We start from the raw sequence: 17,002 nt of genomic DNA on the forward strand, positions 1-17,002 counted from the left end.
CTATGCCATGTGTAGGAATATATGGAATATGTAGGACTGCTCCACATATCCAATCCCTCCCTGAGCATGACAGCATCGACCAATACTGACATATAAACTCCAAACCCTTGTCCCAGTTTTGTTCTAATTTCACTGATTTAGACACAGGCTCTGCCTCCAGTTCAGAGCTGTTCCACTGATAAATCCCACTCAGAGGAGCTGCACCAGCACAAGCCAGGCCAGATCCCAGCCTCCCAGCGGGACTCCAGCCAGGGACAAACAAAAAGGTGTTTACTAGGGCTCATCACGTTAGAGGGGACAGTGAGTTTGTCTAACCCCTGGCCCTTCTCTTTTCCTCTTTTATTAGCTATTCTGGATGTTAAGTCAACTCAGCCCCCGAGCGGGGCGGGAGGAGGGGATGATAAAGCATCTGCAAAGGTCACTTCGCAGCCCAGGCCAATAAAACGGCAGGTACCGAACTTATCAGGGCCACCTATAACTTGCAGTTTTTCTAACTCAATTGATTGGACTTTTTATCTAAAATAACAGGCATTATAAGATAGGCGAAAGTCGAGATAAGGAGGAAAATTGAGTAGCCTCGAATCAAGATCAGCCTGGGGACAGGTTCAAACTCCCACACCTGCCCCAGAGGAATCAATGAAAGTTTCTTGGCGCCGTCCGCTCGTTTTGAAATGCTGCTGAAGTTGGGTGAACTTTGAGACCGCGGCGTTTATTCTGTGATTATAATTAACCTGCTCACCCGTTGTTATTGATTTGTGTGGAGGGAGGTGCCAGAGCCTGACTGGGATGTGAGTTTGGGAAGAGAAGTGCTCAGGCAGAGCAGGAAAGAGTGAGACCCTTCCTCTGGCTTGAGGCAAAGGGAAGGGGGTGCAAGGGGGATTTCACCCTCCTGTTTGTGATCCTACTTATTTTGGGAAGTGAAAACACCCTCAAGCCCAGATCTTCATGTCCAGAGGGGCAGGATAAATTACAGCATCACTCATCTATCCCAGGGAAATAATGAAGGACTGAAACATGGGAAAAGTCATACCCAGGATCCAGAGCATCATTCCAGCCCGGGGGAGTGTGAGGAAGAGGCATCCCACCCGCAAAGCAGCTGCCCCTCTCAAGCTCCACACCACCCAGGCATGTCCCAACCCAGAGTCCTTCCCAGCAGCCAGCCCCCCAGGCAGGCAAGTAGTCCCTGGGGCTAGCACTCCCTTCCCAAAATAATCTCAGACATCTGGGACCACACGTCATTTGGAGGAGTCCTGATGTCTGAGGCTAAGGGCCTCACTGATTTTTTTTTTTTTTTTTTTTTTTTTACAGCTCCAGCACTGTGAGCCCTGGATGTTGAATAATAGTGGCTCCCTGTCTTGCAAATCCAAGAGTCTGGCTTGGAAAGTCATTGGAGTTTGAATAATAAATATTAGGTTGGGGTGTTTTTTTGCCTTGTCTAGGATTTCAGCATGAAGGAATCAGGGTTTTCCAGCCTCTCCCTTGCCCAGGAAAGCTGTTCTTTCCCTTTCTGAAAGAGCAGAGCCTGACATATGATAACAGGACTCCGGAAGCTGGAGCTTGAAGGAAAATTGAGGTGCACCAAAGCACGAGGGCTGGCAACAGCCAGTTGTGGGCAGCTGGGAATCCAGCAAGAGAGAGATGTCTCCTGAACTATCTGGAGGTGTTTGCAGAGCCAAAGGAGGCCCTCGAGGTCGGAGGACAGCCTAGAATTTGCTTAAATATTATGAACACAGGGAACTCCATATGGAAAAACCAGGAAGAATTGGCAAAATCTTGCTTGGAGGAACTGATCTGGCCTCGTTCTCCCTCCCTGCTTCAGCTCTGCCCCCAAATTTGGGTTTAAACCTTTTAGGAGAATGTGATGGCAATGGGAACCCCGCCCCATCCCAGCTCCCTGTAAATCCACCATGCTGGAAGCACTGTCCAGCGACAAAGGGCTGAGCTCTGGGAAGGAGAGCAGGCACAGCAAGCAGCGTCCCACCACAGGACCTCTCCTGAAATGCTCCCCCAAGCAGACAGCAACTTAATTCCCAGGGATTAGGAGGAAGCATTTCCAGGCAGCGATTTTGTTATCCCAGATTCAGAAGCAATCCAGTACCAGTCCCTGGTGGAGACAGGAGATCAGCCCTGAGGGATCCCTCATCCGGCTGCCCTCGCCCCACCTCTGCTGGAAAAATTATTAATTTTTGGCTTTCCAGGAGTTATTTCTTTTCCTCTTTCACAAACAAAATTAATTTCTGAGTCTCTCCCAAGTCTGGTGTGAGTGGTTTGAGCCCAGCTGGCTCTGATAAGGGTCTCACAAGCTTTAGGGGTGACTAAAAATAATTAAAAAAACATCCTGATTTCTTTCAGCATATAAACGAAGTCACCACTTCTCAGGAAAAAAAGGAAGGTCCCACTGGATTTTGGGGTTTCACCTCTCTGAGAACACATGTAAATTCCCATGTAATTTGCAGTGGGCTGAGTTTCTTCCCTATGGAATCTATTTGAAGGGGCCTGATCCTGCACCAGCTCCCAGTGAACTGCCCTGTGCCTTAATTCAGAGATAGTTCTGAGCAAATTATGTGGGTATTTTTGAGGTTGCTTTTTCTATGTCACTGGTTTTTCTGGTTTTTTAGGGGATGTCTGATCCTAAAAACCTGAGCAGGTTTGGCCTTAAAAAGAGAGAAAGCAAAAAGAGATTGGAAATACCCAACTTTCTCCCCCCTGCAAAGACTTCATTCTACAGCTAGGTATCCACCTCATTAAGCAAAAAACCCCCTCTGTGCCAGCAAATAATTGAGAAAAAAAAAATCACTGGGCACTTCTTGGAAAAGAAAAAAATATTTTCTCTTCCAGTTGATGCTGCCCTAAATTTGGCTTTAAAATCCAGGTCTTGCCAAAACCCCAAAGCTGAAACATTTCAGCGCTGATGACGGGGTCAGATCTGCATCCAACTTGGAAAATCTCTGCCTGGCTCTTCTTTTGGAGCACACCCAGCACCCGCCAGTTCTTTTTTTGGGGGATGAGAAAATCCAGCCTGAGTTTATCGTATTGAAAAAGAAATCGCCGCCGAGCGCCGCGAGCATTTAGAAAGGTGCAAGAGCGGGGAATGCTGCGAACTCAACGCACCCCGCAGCAAGGAGCTCCTGGAAAAAGGGAAAAAAGGGGAAAAAAAAGGGAAAAAAAGGGAAAAAAATGGAAAAAACCCTGGCATTTTGGAGTAGGTTTGAGAACATGGGCATTTTCAAAAGAGCCTCCAATGCCACTCGTGCCAATGGTGCTGGGATTATTTTTGAGCGCTGTCATGCAAGTGCAAGCACCCATGTGTGGGAAGACCTCCATGCTCAGGCCTGGCAGATAATTGGGTTTAATTTGTCATTACAGATGTATTTACAGCTCAGGCCCGGTCACCGTGACCGATGATGTGGGGAAGCCTTGGGAAGGCAGGAGAAGTTTTCATATTTTGCCATAATGTGGGATGTGATCGTAGACAGCTGCAAGAGTTCTGTCCCATGAAGGAGAAAGACCAGTTTTTCTTAAAATTAAAAAGAAAACCTCAATCCGACCTTATAATGAAATTTGCTCCTATAATTTTGGTTAATTTGGGAGGTCAGAGCAAATTCTCACCTATTTCCCTGGTTATTTAAGCATCGTTTCACACTCGCACACCAAAGGCGAATTTACACCTTCCTGCCAGACGGCAGCGCGGATTCCGACCCGCCGACAAGGTGAATATTTGGCATTTCCAGATATTCCCATCTCCCTTTTTGCAATCCTGCAGGCATAATTACACACATTCCTCACTCCAAAGCAACTCAGACCTGTAACAACCCAACCTGGCCATTACAACCGAAGGGTTTTGGCAGCGTAATCACATTTTTCAGGATCCCATGTCCCTGAAACGTGCAGCTGGTGCAGAAAAAATCTGCATTTCTGCCTTTCCCTCCCAGCATCTACAAAACTTTCTTTCCTAAGCCTGTGGACTGAGCTCTTGAGGTAGATTCCCGCCTGGTTTTGAGCCCCAAAGAGGAAGTAGACTCTTTGTTAAGTTTTTTATAGTTCAGTTGCAAAATCCTTGAAGAACCCAACATTTCGGCTTCCTCTGCCCCGTGAATCCCTAGGAGCGACACCGAGCAGGGGGAGATCCCTGAAAATCCCATTTCTGCACCTCGTTTTCAATAAGGAAATTGCAGGGAGGGAGGGAAACACTGGGCTGGTGGGCAGATTTGGGAAGAAAACCTCTCAAAGTTGATATACTTCCTTTTTTTCCTTATGCTTGCAAAGCTCCGCAGGGCTCAAGGGGCAAAAGTTTCAGCCCAGAGCCCTGCGCCAATGAGAAACAAAAGTTCTGAAGGTTTTGGGACAACATAATCAATTTTTTTAAATTTGAATTTTCTTTAAAATTGCACCTTTATTTTAATATCCTCCCTCAGAAACAACAGGCTGCCAACTTTCAGGCACGTAAAAACCACTTTTTCACCTAGTTTGGAATTTTATTTGATATTTGGTGCATTATTGGTGGTTTTTTCCACACATCCTTACATTTTCAGAGAGAAATGGTTTGCCCTTTCAAAATACCTCTCTGTATTTGGCAGAACCAGTTTTGGGGAGCCCCTTTCTGCCGGCCAAGCCAAGGGTTTCCCATCATCAGAAGAGCACAGAGGTGTCAGGATTGGGTCTGGTTTTCTTTGGAATACTCTGCCTGATAAACTCTCATCTGTTTCCAAGAATTTCACCTCTTTCCCTTAAAATTTCTGGCAAAAAAAGTATGTAGAGAGCAAAATATAAATTGTCTCAAAAAAAAAATTGCTGTTATTGTTACAGGGATAAAGAAATGCACATGGATGGGTGAAAAATAATTAATCCTGGTTTAATAAAGTCTTAGATTAAGCACCACCATCCACTGTCTTAAGTCTTACTGCTCTACAAAAATTTGTGAACATTTATGTTATATACTACCCCATGGCTCTTCCATGCAACATAAATTGTGCTTGGTAATACAGTGCAATTTTTAAGTAAATAATTGAATTATTAATAGCAGTGACAGAGTGCCAGTGATGGTGTTATTTTTATTATTATCACTGATTTATTTGCAATTTAAATTCTACTGCTTGGGGGGGCTTGGAGGGGGAATAAACACTTGTGTGTTCAAGCTTGATCTTGCTCAGAGATTAGAAACCCTCATTCTGTGGGTTTCATCCCAAATCCCAGACTGTCGGGTGACAATTAAATTAGGAGGGAGAGCAGAAGGTGGATTCAGACCCGGAGGGGGGAACAAAGCCCTGGGCGAACTTTCCCCGCCGGCGGGGCTGGGGTGAGAAATGCGGCCGCTTGCGAAACGGGGGATGGAGGAAAAGGCAGACACGTCCAATAGCCCCATCCCAATGTCCTACAGCCCCTTCCCGGTGTTCTACAGCCCCTTCCCGCTGTCTCACAGCCCCTTCCCACTGTCCCGCAGCCTTTTCTGCCATCCTACACTCACATCTCTCTGTCCTATGGCTCCATCCCTGCGTCCTAAGGTCCCGTCCCTCCAGGATCAGGGACAGGACGATGCTGGGCCGCCCTCATCGCCTGCCACCCCACAGCGACCAGCCACCTTGTCCCTTGGTGCGTGGGGAAGGTCAGGGGCTGCTTGTAGGGCAGAGGGTTGCAACAAATGCCAATGAATCACTGGGAATGTCAGCCCCGGGATGCGACAGGGCAAATCTCTTAGCATCCCTGTGGGAAAGCTTAAGATCTGGTTCCAAATCTCTCCCCCAGCAGCAGCAGAAAGGACATTTTCCAACCCAGTGCCTGCTCCAGGCTTTGATCTTCCCAGATGCTGCTGCTGTCTTCCAGCAGCGCCTGTTTGAGGAGCCCTGACTTCGATTTAGCCAAAAAAAAAAAAAAAAAAAAAAAATCAAAAAATAACCCAAAAAGCACCCACCAGGAATGCTCACAGCCCCGATTTATCCCCAATCACAGCAATACCTCCGCGATGCCACAGCGAAAGTAAAATCCCCGCTGTGAGCAAAATAAAAGAGGATGGCAATCTGGGATCGGGGCGTTCTTCCCCAGCCCGGAAAGATCCAGGAGGCAGCGAGGAGCTGCGGGATGGATGCGCTCGGACCCTCGTGCTGCCCTCCATCCCCGCTCCCCTCTGCTTTGGAAAGGGGCAAGAGCCAAACTGCCCATCTAGGGTAATTTTGGGAGCGATTGCAAGAGATTTTTGGTGCTGGCGGGGAAGTCTTTTGAGAGGGGATTCTGCAGCTGGTCCTTTTCATGGCTCATTAAGTCGGGAATTCACAGTAACTCCATCCCAGGCAGTGCCTGGGGCAAGTTCACTGCCTCGACCACAGGGTCTGATCCTGCTCTTCAGGGTAATGAAATCAGTCACCAAACTTACCCTGAAAAGCCCAAATTTGGCATTTTGAACTCACACCAGGGAAAGTTTTCCAAACGGGCCCGTGCGTTTTACTCATCCTTCCCAGCGCTTTATACCACGGTTTAACCCAAGCAAAAATTCCTCAATTTAGAGAAAAACAAGAAGATTTGTATTTCTTTTAATGTTATTTTCTTCGAATACATTTTCACTAGTCTTCTTTTCCCTGTGTGTTGCTTTGTTGTTACAGGGATATATTCATATAAAACAGGGAGGAAAACGTCATGCCCAATTGTATAGACTGTGAATTCATTTCTGTACATTCAGCTATAGCTGCCTATACTTGATCTTTATTTTCAAAAAATTAAAATTTTAATGACCCCAGGAGTGCTCTGCATTTAGCGCTACTCGAAAGTGGTGGGTATTTCTCTTGAAAAGAAAATGAGAGCGCTGAAAATATTTATATTTCACACATTTAAAAGGATTGCGTTTCCACCTTGAGATTCCTCGCTGTGCAGAGAATAAAATTACTTTTAGCCCGAAGAAAAGGCAAAGAAGGAGTCAACTCCACCGTTCCAGGGATTTCTCAGGTGCTGACCAGGCTCGGATGTGGAGTTAAAGTGGGTCTGTGATGGGAATAATCCACAACGGTGTCCCTCCCACTACATCTTTCAGTGCCTTCAGTTTTTTTCAGTTTTTTTACCCTTAAAATCATTAAAATAAAACCCTTTCCCAGCTCAGAACCCCCCAGCCAGCCTCTACATGCTTTACTCAATCCCCACGATGCCAAAGCATCGCTCGGCTTCAAGGAGGGACCCGGCAGCGGCCGCGTCCCGACTCAGGGAGAAGTGGGAACGGGGCAGGTCTGGACCTAAAACTGCTTCCCGGAGGAGCTGCCTTCCGAAACTCCATTTAAAACTCATCGGCTCTCAGGCAGTTCATTTTATTATTTTTTCTCCTAACCAAAACACAAGAATTTTTGTTTTAATATTCGAACGCTTTTCCATATCCAAGGGAAAGGCGTAATTAGCCCCATGCTAATGAATCCCGTGGATTCGGCCTCGCTGACGAGAATCCGGCACCCGAGTCAGAACCTGGCCGTGGAGTCCCGGCTCCTTCCTCCTTCATTAAAAACCATTCTCTGCACTGGCTCAACTCATCCCTTCTTCCCAGTGCTATTTAAAACTCTTTTTTTTTTTTTTTTTTTTTGGCCATCAAAATGCAGCACAAGCCACCACGCTCAAAAGCCCCAAATCCTCGAGCACTTTAAAAGCTGATGGGTGCTTCTGCAACTGTAATTCTTCATTTGCATTATTCTGGGTTTAGAGTATTTTTATTATGAAGAGCCGTTCTGAAATCACCGCAAAAAGGTGATTTTTTTTTTTTCCCCAAGGAAGAGATGGCACCATGGTAAAGTACAAATATTCATATGTGCTTCCTGATATTCAATTAATGTTTGATTTTTAAATTCATCCTGATTTTTTCCTCTGCGATCTGCCTTCTCGTGGCTTCCAAAAAAACATTGCCTGATTGGCTAAAATTTTATCCCTAATCTGTTCCTCGTCCGGAGAAATTTTCTAGCACTTAAAGAAAAGCACAAGATATTGGCAAGGCCAAGCGTTCACCAACGCCCAACTTTCCTTCTTTTAATGTCTTAAAATAATGCTAAAGACAACGCAAATCCAGCTGGACACGATGGAAAAATCACCCTCCAAATTCGGGTCAGAGAACACAATTGTAAAATAGATCTGCAGACAAATTTGAAGTATTTTCTTTGTTAACCCCGACCCCAAAGCGGACAGAAATACCTTCATGGAGAGGAGGCGGGAAGGAAAAAAGTGTTTATGAAACCACCATGCAAAGATGTGCCTGCATTTCTCTCCTTTTATCCCTCTTCCTTCTCACGAAATATAAAAGCAGTTTTTTAAGCCATTTGGACCAATTCTTCGTTGTAGGAACCAGAGGAATTTAATGAAATGAAAGTCTCCGAGACTGGACTCGGCACAAGAGATCAGGGTGAGGATTTTTGGGGTAAGGAGACTGAAATACCAGGGTTGTGTTGTTCAGATGTGCCTAAGTTCCCCCAAAAGCACCATTATAAATATGGATGCACTTCTTTTAATCCTTCTCCATCATCTCTCCCACCTCAGCTCTAAATTTCTCTTTGCTCTCCCTTTTTGTAGCCCAGCCGACCTTTCCAAAAGAATTTTTTAAAAGACCAGAACGTAAAACAGCCCGCAGGGAAGATCTGGAATTCATGGACCTAATTTTGCTTTCTCAATGCTGCCAGTTTAACACCTAAAGCCAGCTCAGGAAGGGGCCACCTGCGTGTCCATGGAACATTGTGGTCTTGCACCCCAAAATTATCCCCATCAGAGCCCCTAAATCCTCTCTGAGCTATTCGAGGAGCCAGCAGGCCCTCGCTCCAGAGCTCGGCTCATCACTCCTTGCCGCTCCGGGCCTGCCCTAAATTTCGTTTACTTTTTGGAAACTGTGGCCTTTGAGGATGTTTTGGAACGGTAATTTTGCAGAATAATTAAGAATAAGGACCCCGATGTTTTCCAGCCAGAGAGGCCACTCAGACAGCGCCAACCCAAATACTCTGAATTCCTCCCTCCAAAAACCAAAACCTACGCACAGAGGGGTGCGTGCCCCAAAATCTGGGGGATAACGGGGTGAAACCTCCCCTCCCGTCTCCCAGCCCCGTGCTCACCGATGTTGGCGTGGCGGGCGGCCGCGGGCGTCCCTCGGCTCTGCAGGTTGTGCAGCATGGGGCTGTCAAAGGGCGAGGAAGTCCAGGTCGTGGCCATTTCGGGGCTCATGTAGGCCGGGTAGGGGCTGGAATAGGAGCTGCCGAAGCCCCTGCTGTACTGCTCCCTCCCGTTAGCAGAAAGGTTCAAGGAGCTGCTGTAAGCCGCCGCCGCTTCCCGGGAAGATGTGGCCGGGATGGGGGTGCTGGTGGAGAAGGAGAACCGAGGTGACACGGGAGGGTGAGAAGATCCAGGGTTGTAAGCGGCGCTTTCGGCTCCGGGCTGAGTCCAGATGGAGTGGCTGGAGACGGGGCTGCCTTGCTGGGAAGAGCCGCTGCTCTGCAGGTAGGGCAGGCTGGGGAGCATGGAGGTGACCCTCGTGGTGGGCACATAGACCGGGGACGCTGCGGCAGCGCTGTGCATGAAGCCACCTGCCCCCTCGTACGCCGGAGGGCCGGGGTTGGCTGCCATGGCTAAGCTCTGGTACATCTCGTGCGGGGCCTCCCCAAAGCCCGGCCGGCTCCCCGGCCGCGATCCCGAGCGATGGGGAGCGCCTGGAAAACCCTCGGCTCCACTTTTCCCCGGAGCGGTCTCGCGTGGGCGCAGCCTTCCAGCCAAAACCAAAACACCACCAGGGATGCGATTTTCCTCCGACCCCCCCCCTTCCCCACCGCCCACCTTCCCCACCTTCAGCAGGTCCCGCCGCCTCTTGCAGACCCCGAGCAAGAAGTCCGGGTCCCTCCGGAGGGGAAATTTAGCTCCCGCCTGGATTTAGCTGCTCCCACCGGGCTCCATCCATCACCTCCCGCCCCCCCCACCCCCCCGCCCTCCACCATGAGGCTGGGCTGTTTAAAACCCTCGGTCAGTCTCCTCCTCCCTCCCCCCCGCCCGCCCCTTCCAACACCCCCGGGGGAGCAGGGGGAGATGCTGCCGGGATGCGGGATGCGGCGGCGGCCGGGCCGGGACCCCCCCGGGCGGGGAGATAAGGAGGTTAGAGAAGGGGGGGAGGTGAAAGGAAGGGGGACACAGCCGGGAAGGTGAGAGACAGCGATGCTCTCTCCTCTGGCCCGGAGCAAAAACCTTTGTCCCGCAGGTACGATCGGTGCTTTAAGTTGTTAATGGCCCCCGGGGCCGGCGTTTGATGTGGGCGGCGGGAGGCGGCTGAGGAGGGCTGAGGTGGGGGGGGACTTAAATTAGGGAAAAGTAGGGGGGAAAGAGGGAAAGGAGGAAGGATGGCTCGACCCTCCCACCCCGCGCCTGCCCCACGCGTGTCCGCACCCCCTAAAGCCCAGCCAGGAGTGACCGAAGGGGCTTAAAGGAGAGGGGAGGGCAATACCCACTGCAGCCCCATTAGTGCTGCCCAAAGTGGGGAGCAGACGCCAGGCAGCGCCCACAAAACTCCCGCTCCCAGGTGTTTTCTATCCCTCTCCGCCGTGTGGGGAAGTGGGAGAAACTGGAAGCACAGTGGGGTGACCCACTGGGGACTGGAAATGCTGTAGGTCTGGGTGGGGAGGAACGTCCCAGAGTCCTGGGACAGGGTGGGGAAAAGGGGTGCTTTCCCTCGTGTTGGATTGGTTTCGAATTTGGGGGAATTCGGGGGAATTTGGGGTGGGTTTGGGCCTTGGGATGCCATCGGGGCCTTGTGCATGGCTTGCAATGGCAGAACCCCAAAACCCTCTTGCGGAAAGAGGTCAAGGTGAAACCCCTTTCCCAAGGAGGGTCCGGGAGGAGGGTGAGATGAGTTGAGATGTGAGATTCTCTACAAATCATGGAGGGAGCCTCTTGGATGGGGCTTGGAACAACATGGTCTGGTGGAAAGTGTCCCTGCCCAGGGCAGGGGGGTCAGAACTGAATGAGCCTTTAGGTATTTTCTAACCAAACCATTCTGGAATTGTAGGATTCCATGAAAACCACCTCACACCGGGAGAAGAGCTGGATGGGCTGCGGGAGGGGGCAGTTATGGCCAGAGAGTTGGCTCTTGGGACTGCTTTAGGTTTAACCAACAGATTCCCCCGGCTGAACCCCTCAGCGGGGCTGAATTTAGCAGCAGAAGAGATAACCAGCAGATAAGGGCTGATACCCTGGGAGGACAGCGGGAGACGGGTAGGCGGCCGAGGAAAGGGAGAAGCCGGAGCTGGGAACAGCGCTGGGAAGAGGTAAGGATGGAAGCGAGCCGGGAAGACGGGGCTTTAAGGGAGGTCTGTGTCCCCCTGACCCCAGGGAATGGTTGGCGTGTAACCGGCCTAGGACGGAGCGTTTGCACAGGATTCCCTAACGTGGGGCAGGATTCACAGGAGGGGAACAAGCAGCGAGTTCCCCTCTTGCCTTACAAATAGTGCTGGTGATAATAAAAAAAATAACCAAAAGAAAAAAGCAAAATCGAGTCACTTTTCAAGCCCGAGGAGATAATAGGAGGAAGCTTTCGGGGAGATCGCTGGGGTCCCGGCATGACAGTGAGGAAGAGGAGCGAGGGGACAGAGAAGCGCTACCCACCTTCAGTGTTGGGGGGCACAGGGGTGGAGGGGGGCGAGGCCGTGGGGCAGGAACCACCCCCCCCGGCTGTGGGGAAGGCAGAGGGCTCAGAGATGCCCGGCTCCTGCTTCCTTGGGGGGGTTAGGGGCAGCGCTGCCCCCCCTCCTGGCTCCCCAGTATGGCCAGGCTGCCCAGTCCCACTCGCTGACTGGTTTGCCCACGTCACGTGGAAGTGGGCGGCGATGGGAGGGAAGGGGGGGTGAAGGGGGTGGCCGGTATCTGTTGCACCATCAGCCGGGCGCCAGGTTCCATGGCTGTGGAGAAGAGGGGAGGAAAAACAAACAATAAAAAAAGGAATAAAATAAAATAATAAAATCAAACCAGCCCCATGGGCTTGGTCCCACCAGCTGGGCAGCCTCGCGTGCCTGCGCACCCCAGGGATGCCAGTGTCCAGATCCCAGAAAAAATCAGGGGGATTTTCTGAGGGGTACAGACACCCCCCAGCCCCCCAATCCCACCAGAGTCAACCCCTTTCGTTGGCGATATTGCACAAGGGGGATTTTCCCGTGCTTCTGCCCCAAACCGTTGTCCCAAATTGTAAGTGAGGAAGTGCCAGCTGGTCTCTCTGTCCCAGCGGGCTTGGGGGTGCTCCCCCCAAACTGGGCACCCCTTTCCTGTTCCTCCATGCTCTGATGGGTTTAAAGGTTAATGATGAAGTGCATCGGGGGTGCTGCACCCTCTACAATTTGGGGTCCCAGTCCCACGTGGGGTTCAGACCCCATCCACAGCTCCCCCCCTCCCCAGGGGCTCATTTCGCCCTGGAGTCTCTCCAGACATCCGGGGGTCCCACTACCCCGTTTCCCGGGAATAATTCTCACACCATTAACATTTCCCACACTCTGGAGCTTCCCGTGGAAATCTGGGGTTCCTACCCTAAGTCTGTGTGTGTGGGGGAGATGTCAGAGGATTTTGGTGCTTGGAAATAAAAATGTTAAATTAAAATTTCAAATTTTAATTCTTTCTCCGTATGAAAGACACGGGGTGTCGGGGGGAGAGGGAATGGGAAAAGCGATTTATTGAAGAGGGATGGAGGATGAGGAGAGCATTTAGGGGCTTCTTCAGGGTTGGGAATGAATCCCTGGGGATGTGGGATCCCCTCATCCTCTACCCGCACGTTATTCTGCAATACCCAGGGGGCACAGAGACTCCCCAAACCCCCAAAAGTGGGAAAATGCAGATGGAGATAACCCCAAATATCGGGATGAAAATGTTTATAGCCCCGTAGAGAAATAAAATTACAGGCACAGAAATACATAAGAAATAAACATCCACAACGATGTCTCTGTGGCTTTGTTCTTTCAGCACAAGGGGAAAAAATATTATGAATAAAAGGTGTGTAATTTTATACAGATCGATAGAAAAATGAAGTACAAACAGGACTTAATGTATGTTATAATTCACAGGAACGTGTGTTACATGCAAACATAGAGGTACTGTCATACCAAAATAATTTATTGTTTATAATTTATAAACAATACCTATGGTATCGTTTTTGTATATATGTAAACTATGAACTATATAAAAATAGTCATATAACATATAAACTGTAATGTTTAATAATTCACATATTAAATATAAACATGTAAATACGTATATTTAAAATTACGTATGAATACATGTATATATAAAAATATGCTTATGAACACGGTGCTAGCAGCACACAGGGAAAGAAAGGAGAATTAAATGTATTGATGTCTCTTTTGATATCCGTTCTCCGAAGCAGTGCCTATCCAGATGTGCCAGGTTCGGGACACTCATCTTTCCTTCCTTTGCAAAATCCCTGACGGTTTTCTCTCCCACAGCAGCGATTTCCTAAAGATTCCTTGAATTCCTACAGAAAAACAGCTCTTTCCTTACTAAAAAGAAAGAATTTTTTTTTTTTTTTTTAAGTCACAAAAAGCGAAAATGCAATTTAAACTGCTTAAACCTGCCCAAGCAGCAAAGCAGCAGTACCAGGAGCAAAGAAGATTTCAAGGATCTGTTTTGGCTTTGCTGCTTGCAGGAAAAAAGTTACAAAAGCAATTCCCGTGGATTGTTTCGCGTGCGTGTGGCCAGATCCAGCCTCTTTCCGCGGCGAATTATCGGTCAGCAGAGCCGGGATTCGCGGGGAGGCTCATCCCGAAATTCGGGGAGGTGAGGAACCGCACCGAGCCCAGCCTGGCGTCACCCAACAGCCGGCACGGAGAGGATGAATTTAGGACACAATTTCTCCCGGAAAAAGGAGATGGGACACAGCAAAGTGCAGCGACAGGAAAAAAAAAAAAACAAACAAACAAACAAAAAAAAAAACCCCACCAAAAACCACCAAACCAAAAAGCCTAAACCAACCTCAAAATCTGTTCTTCACGCGGTAGAGCTTTTTTTCCTCCTTGCGATCAACGAAATCTGTGTGAAAATAACCCAGTTCTGCCCCAGCCAGGAAAAAAATCTATGAGACGCCTATTTTCAAGGTTTTTTTTGTTTTGTTTTGTTTTATTTATTTCCCCGTTTATTTATTTTATTTATCGAACTTAGTTCCGCGGTGGTTTTAGAGTTAAAGCTCCTGATGTTGATGCATGGAGAAATAAACCAAACTTCCCCTCCAAAAAAACAAAAATAATTAACTCAAAAACACTTTAGGAACTGGAGCGGGGCAGGGGGCGGAGGGGAGAAAGTTGATTTAAATTTTTATCTGTGCTAAAAATCGAATTTTTAAAACAATCATGAAGAAAAGTGGTTAAAAATAAGGGGAAAAAAACAGCGGGGGAAATGTGGTTTTAGCAGAGCAAAAGGGATAAATGGGGCCGGCGGCTGCTGCATTTTGGGCATTCGGGAGTATTTGGAGATTTTATTAGTATTACCTTAATTCTTTTATTTATTCCTTGCTTTGGCTACAGCCGGGAAGGGTCGGGAGGAGGGGGCTGGGGAGAATCTGAGAGTTACCGACTCTGGGAGAGGATCCCCGGGACAGCGGAGAGGGGACAAATCGGCTCCAAAAATACTGGTGCCTACGGCTGGGTGGCATCTGCGGGAGGTATGGATCAGCTATAGGTATCTATCTATAGGTATCTATAGGTATCTATCCACAGGTATCTATCTGTGGGTATCTCTAGGCTGTCCCTGGCTTGTGTTAGAGCAGCCGGTGCAACTGGGAAAGGAAAGGGGGGTCCCAAGCCGGGGGCACGGCACGGCTGCACCCCCGATTTTTTGGGGCTGTGCGGCAGGACCGGGATAGTTTGGGAGGGGGGGGGATGGCCGGGAGTTGGGGACGAGGCTCCCTGCGAGCCAGGAGACGTCTCGGGACGGCATCGCCTCCTCCCGCCCCCTTCCCACCCGTCTTGGGGGGGGCTGGGGATGGGCAGGGGGGTGCTGCCCCCGGCCCTGCCCCTCCAGCCCTCTCCAGATCCAGCAACAGGGGGGAAATCCTGAGAGCCAACCCCTCCTGGAGCTGTGCGGGGGAAGGGATGAACCCCCTGCCCTCCTGGGGGACAAATCCTAGACCCTTCTGTGGGGAGCCTTGGAGTCTCCACTCTGGGACCCCTCTGCACCCCCCTTCTCGCAGACACTTCTCAGGACACCCCAGCGCAAGGAAAACCCACGGGACGCTGTGGAGAGCGCAGCTGGCAGGGACAGAGGGACAGCCCGGCACAGAGGGACCGTCAGCCGCTCTCAGGGGACCCCGCTGTGGCTGCCACCCCCGCCCCGGCTTCACCAAAGCTCTTGTCGCGCCTTTCAGAGACACTTTCCCAAACAAACGTCACGTCTGTTTACGGGACGGCAGTGGTCCTAAAATGCCACCAACCCCTCGCCTCCTCCCCCATCCCAAAGGCCAGGTAGTACCCTTTGCAGGAGGGTGGCCAAGCATCGTCACGGCTCAGCGGAGCTTCAGGCGAAATTCTAAATCCTTTCTGACCATCCCCCTCCACCCCCAAATACCATATTATTGCTTTTTCTTGGGGTTTTCCCCCTTTTTTTTTTTTTTACCCCCAGTGGAAATAAGTACAAGTAACTTCCTCAGGGACAAATCCGTGGGATGCAGAGGGGCGTGGAGCAGCGATTCTTGCTCTGTTGCAGCAGGAGGGGAGAGACTGAGAAGTGAGGGTCAGCGCCGTGGAAACTGGGGGCAGGCAAAATCCAAAACCCACCTAGAACGGGGGTTTTAGGACATGGGGATCTCTAGGAAACGGGAAACACAGGACATGTGGTGCCCTGCGTGTCTATGCCGCTGTGTGTGCGTGGGGGGGGACAGATGTGTCCCAGAGAACACTGATATTTTACCGCGGATCAGTGCGCTGCATTCCTGTCAGCTTTACTGCCCAAATCCAGTCAATTGAGCCTTAAACGTCATGGCTCTGCATATCCCTGTCTGGGATTCTCTGGACTGGTGGGGTGACGTGAAAACTCAGCTCAGAGGGACCTTCCCCGCGGGGACAGGGGCTATGCCACGGCAGTGTGACGAAAGTCTGCGTGGCATCTGCGGACACACGTCAGCCGTGGATGGGGGATCCCCCGGGGCCACCAGCACGGGGGCAAGTGGGGGAACATCGCCCGCGGTGGAGGGGAACCCGCTGGGGACGAAGGGGGAGCGTCACCAGCCGGGCTCCTGTGGCCCACTCGCAGCGCCCTGCATACGTGTGGTTGTGCTGTCATCATTGTCACCGCCCTTTGACGCAGTGACAGTGAAACCACCCGTGCGGAACGCACCTGCTGTGACATCCCGGCTGCCGGGGACTGACCGGCCCCGGCAGAGCCCTGCGTGTCCGGTAGGAACGGCAACGGTGATGGAAAACCCCTTCCCGTTCTTGGGAAGGCTGGAAAAGCCTCGTGCATCAGGCAGGGAAGGCTGTTGTGCCTGGAAATGTCTGGGATGGAGCCCTGGGAATGTGGAACCCCAGCCAGTATCACCAGCCATCATCTATCTATTCATATATCCCTATATCCATCATCTATCCATATATCCCTATATCCATCATCTATCTATATATCCCTTTATCCATCATTTATCTATATATCCCTATATCCATCATCTAGCCATATATCCATTTATTAATCATCTAGCCATATATCAATTTATTAATCATCTGTCCATACATCCATTTATCCATCATTTATCTATATATCCCTATATCCATCAACTAGCCATATATCCCTATATCCATACATCTCTGTAACTCATTCCAATGTCTTATTTGCTTTTTTGTGCCCAGCAACTTTGCCAGAATATCGATTTATTTATGCATCTATTTATCCACATGTCTATATCTCTCTCACCAACGTGTCTTACCTTCCTACTCGCCTGTACCACTCACTGAGTGCCCTTACCTGTCACTGTGGGGTCTCCTACACCCCAGTACTCCCTTCCAGCCCCCTTGACCCCTTCAATCTGCCCCACCGGGAT

General features: G+C 49.9%; 1 protein-coding gene across 3 annotated transcripts in view; it reads right to left on the minus strand.

The window, feature by feature from the left end:
* GATA4 (GATA binding protein 4) overlaps positions 1–11,801 on the minus strand; it is a 30,131-nt gene extending 18,330 nt beyond the window's left edge. For 2 of the 3 annotated variants that reach the window (XM_030236211.2, XM_030236210.2), the window contains exon 1: positions 9,057–9,772. In XM_030236211.2, the coding sequence (XP_030092071.2) occupies positions 9,057–9,582 (526 nt within the window). In that variant the 5' untranslated portion in view covers positions 9,583–9,772. Of the gene's footprint in view, positions 1–9,056; positions 9,773–11,586 lie in introns of those variants that run through there. The other variant, XM_018922547.3, reaches the window with a different exon arrangement.
* Between the last annotated feature and the right edge of the window lie 5,201 nt (positions 11,802–17,002).

The sequence above is a fragment of the Serinus canaria genome, chromosome 3, assembly GCF_022539315.1.
Source record: "Serinus canaria isolate serCan28SL12 chromosome 3, serCan2020, whole genome shotgun sequence".
Taxonomy (NCBI): domain Eukaryota; kingdom Metazoa; phylum Chordata; class Aves; order Passeriformes; family Fringillidae; genus Serinus; species Serinus canaria.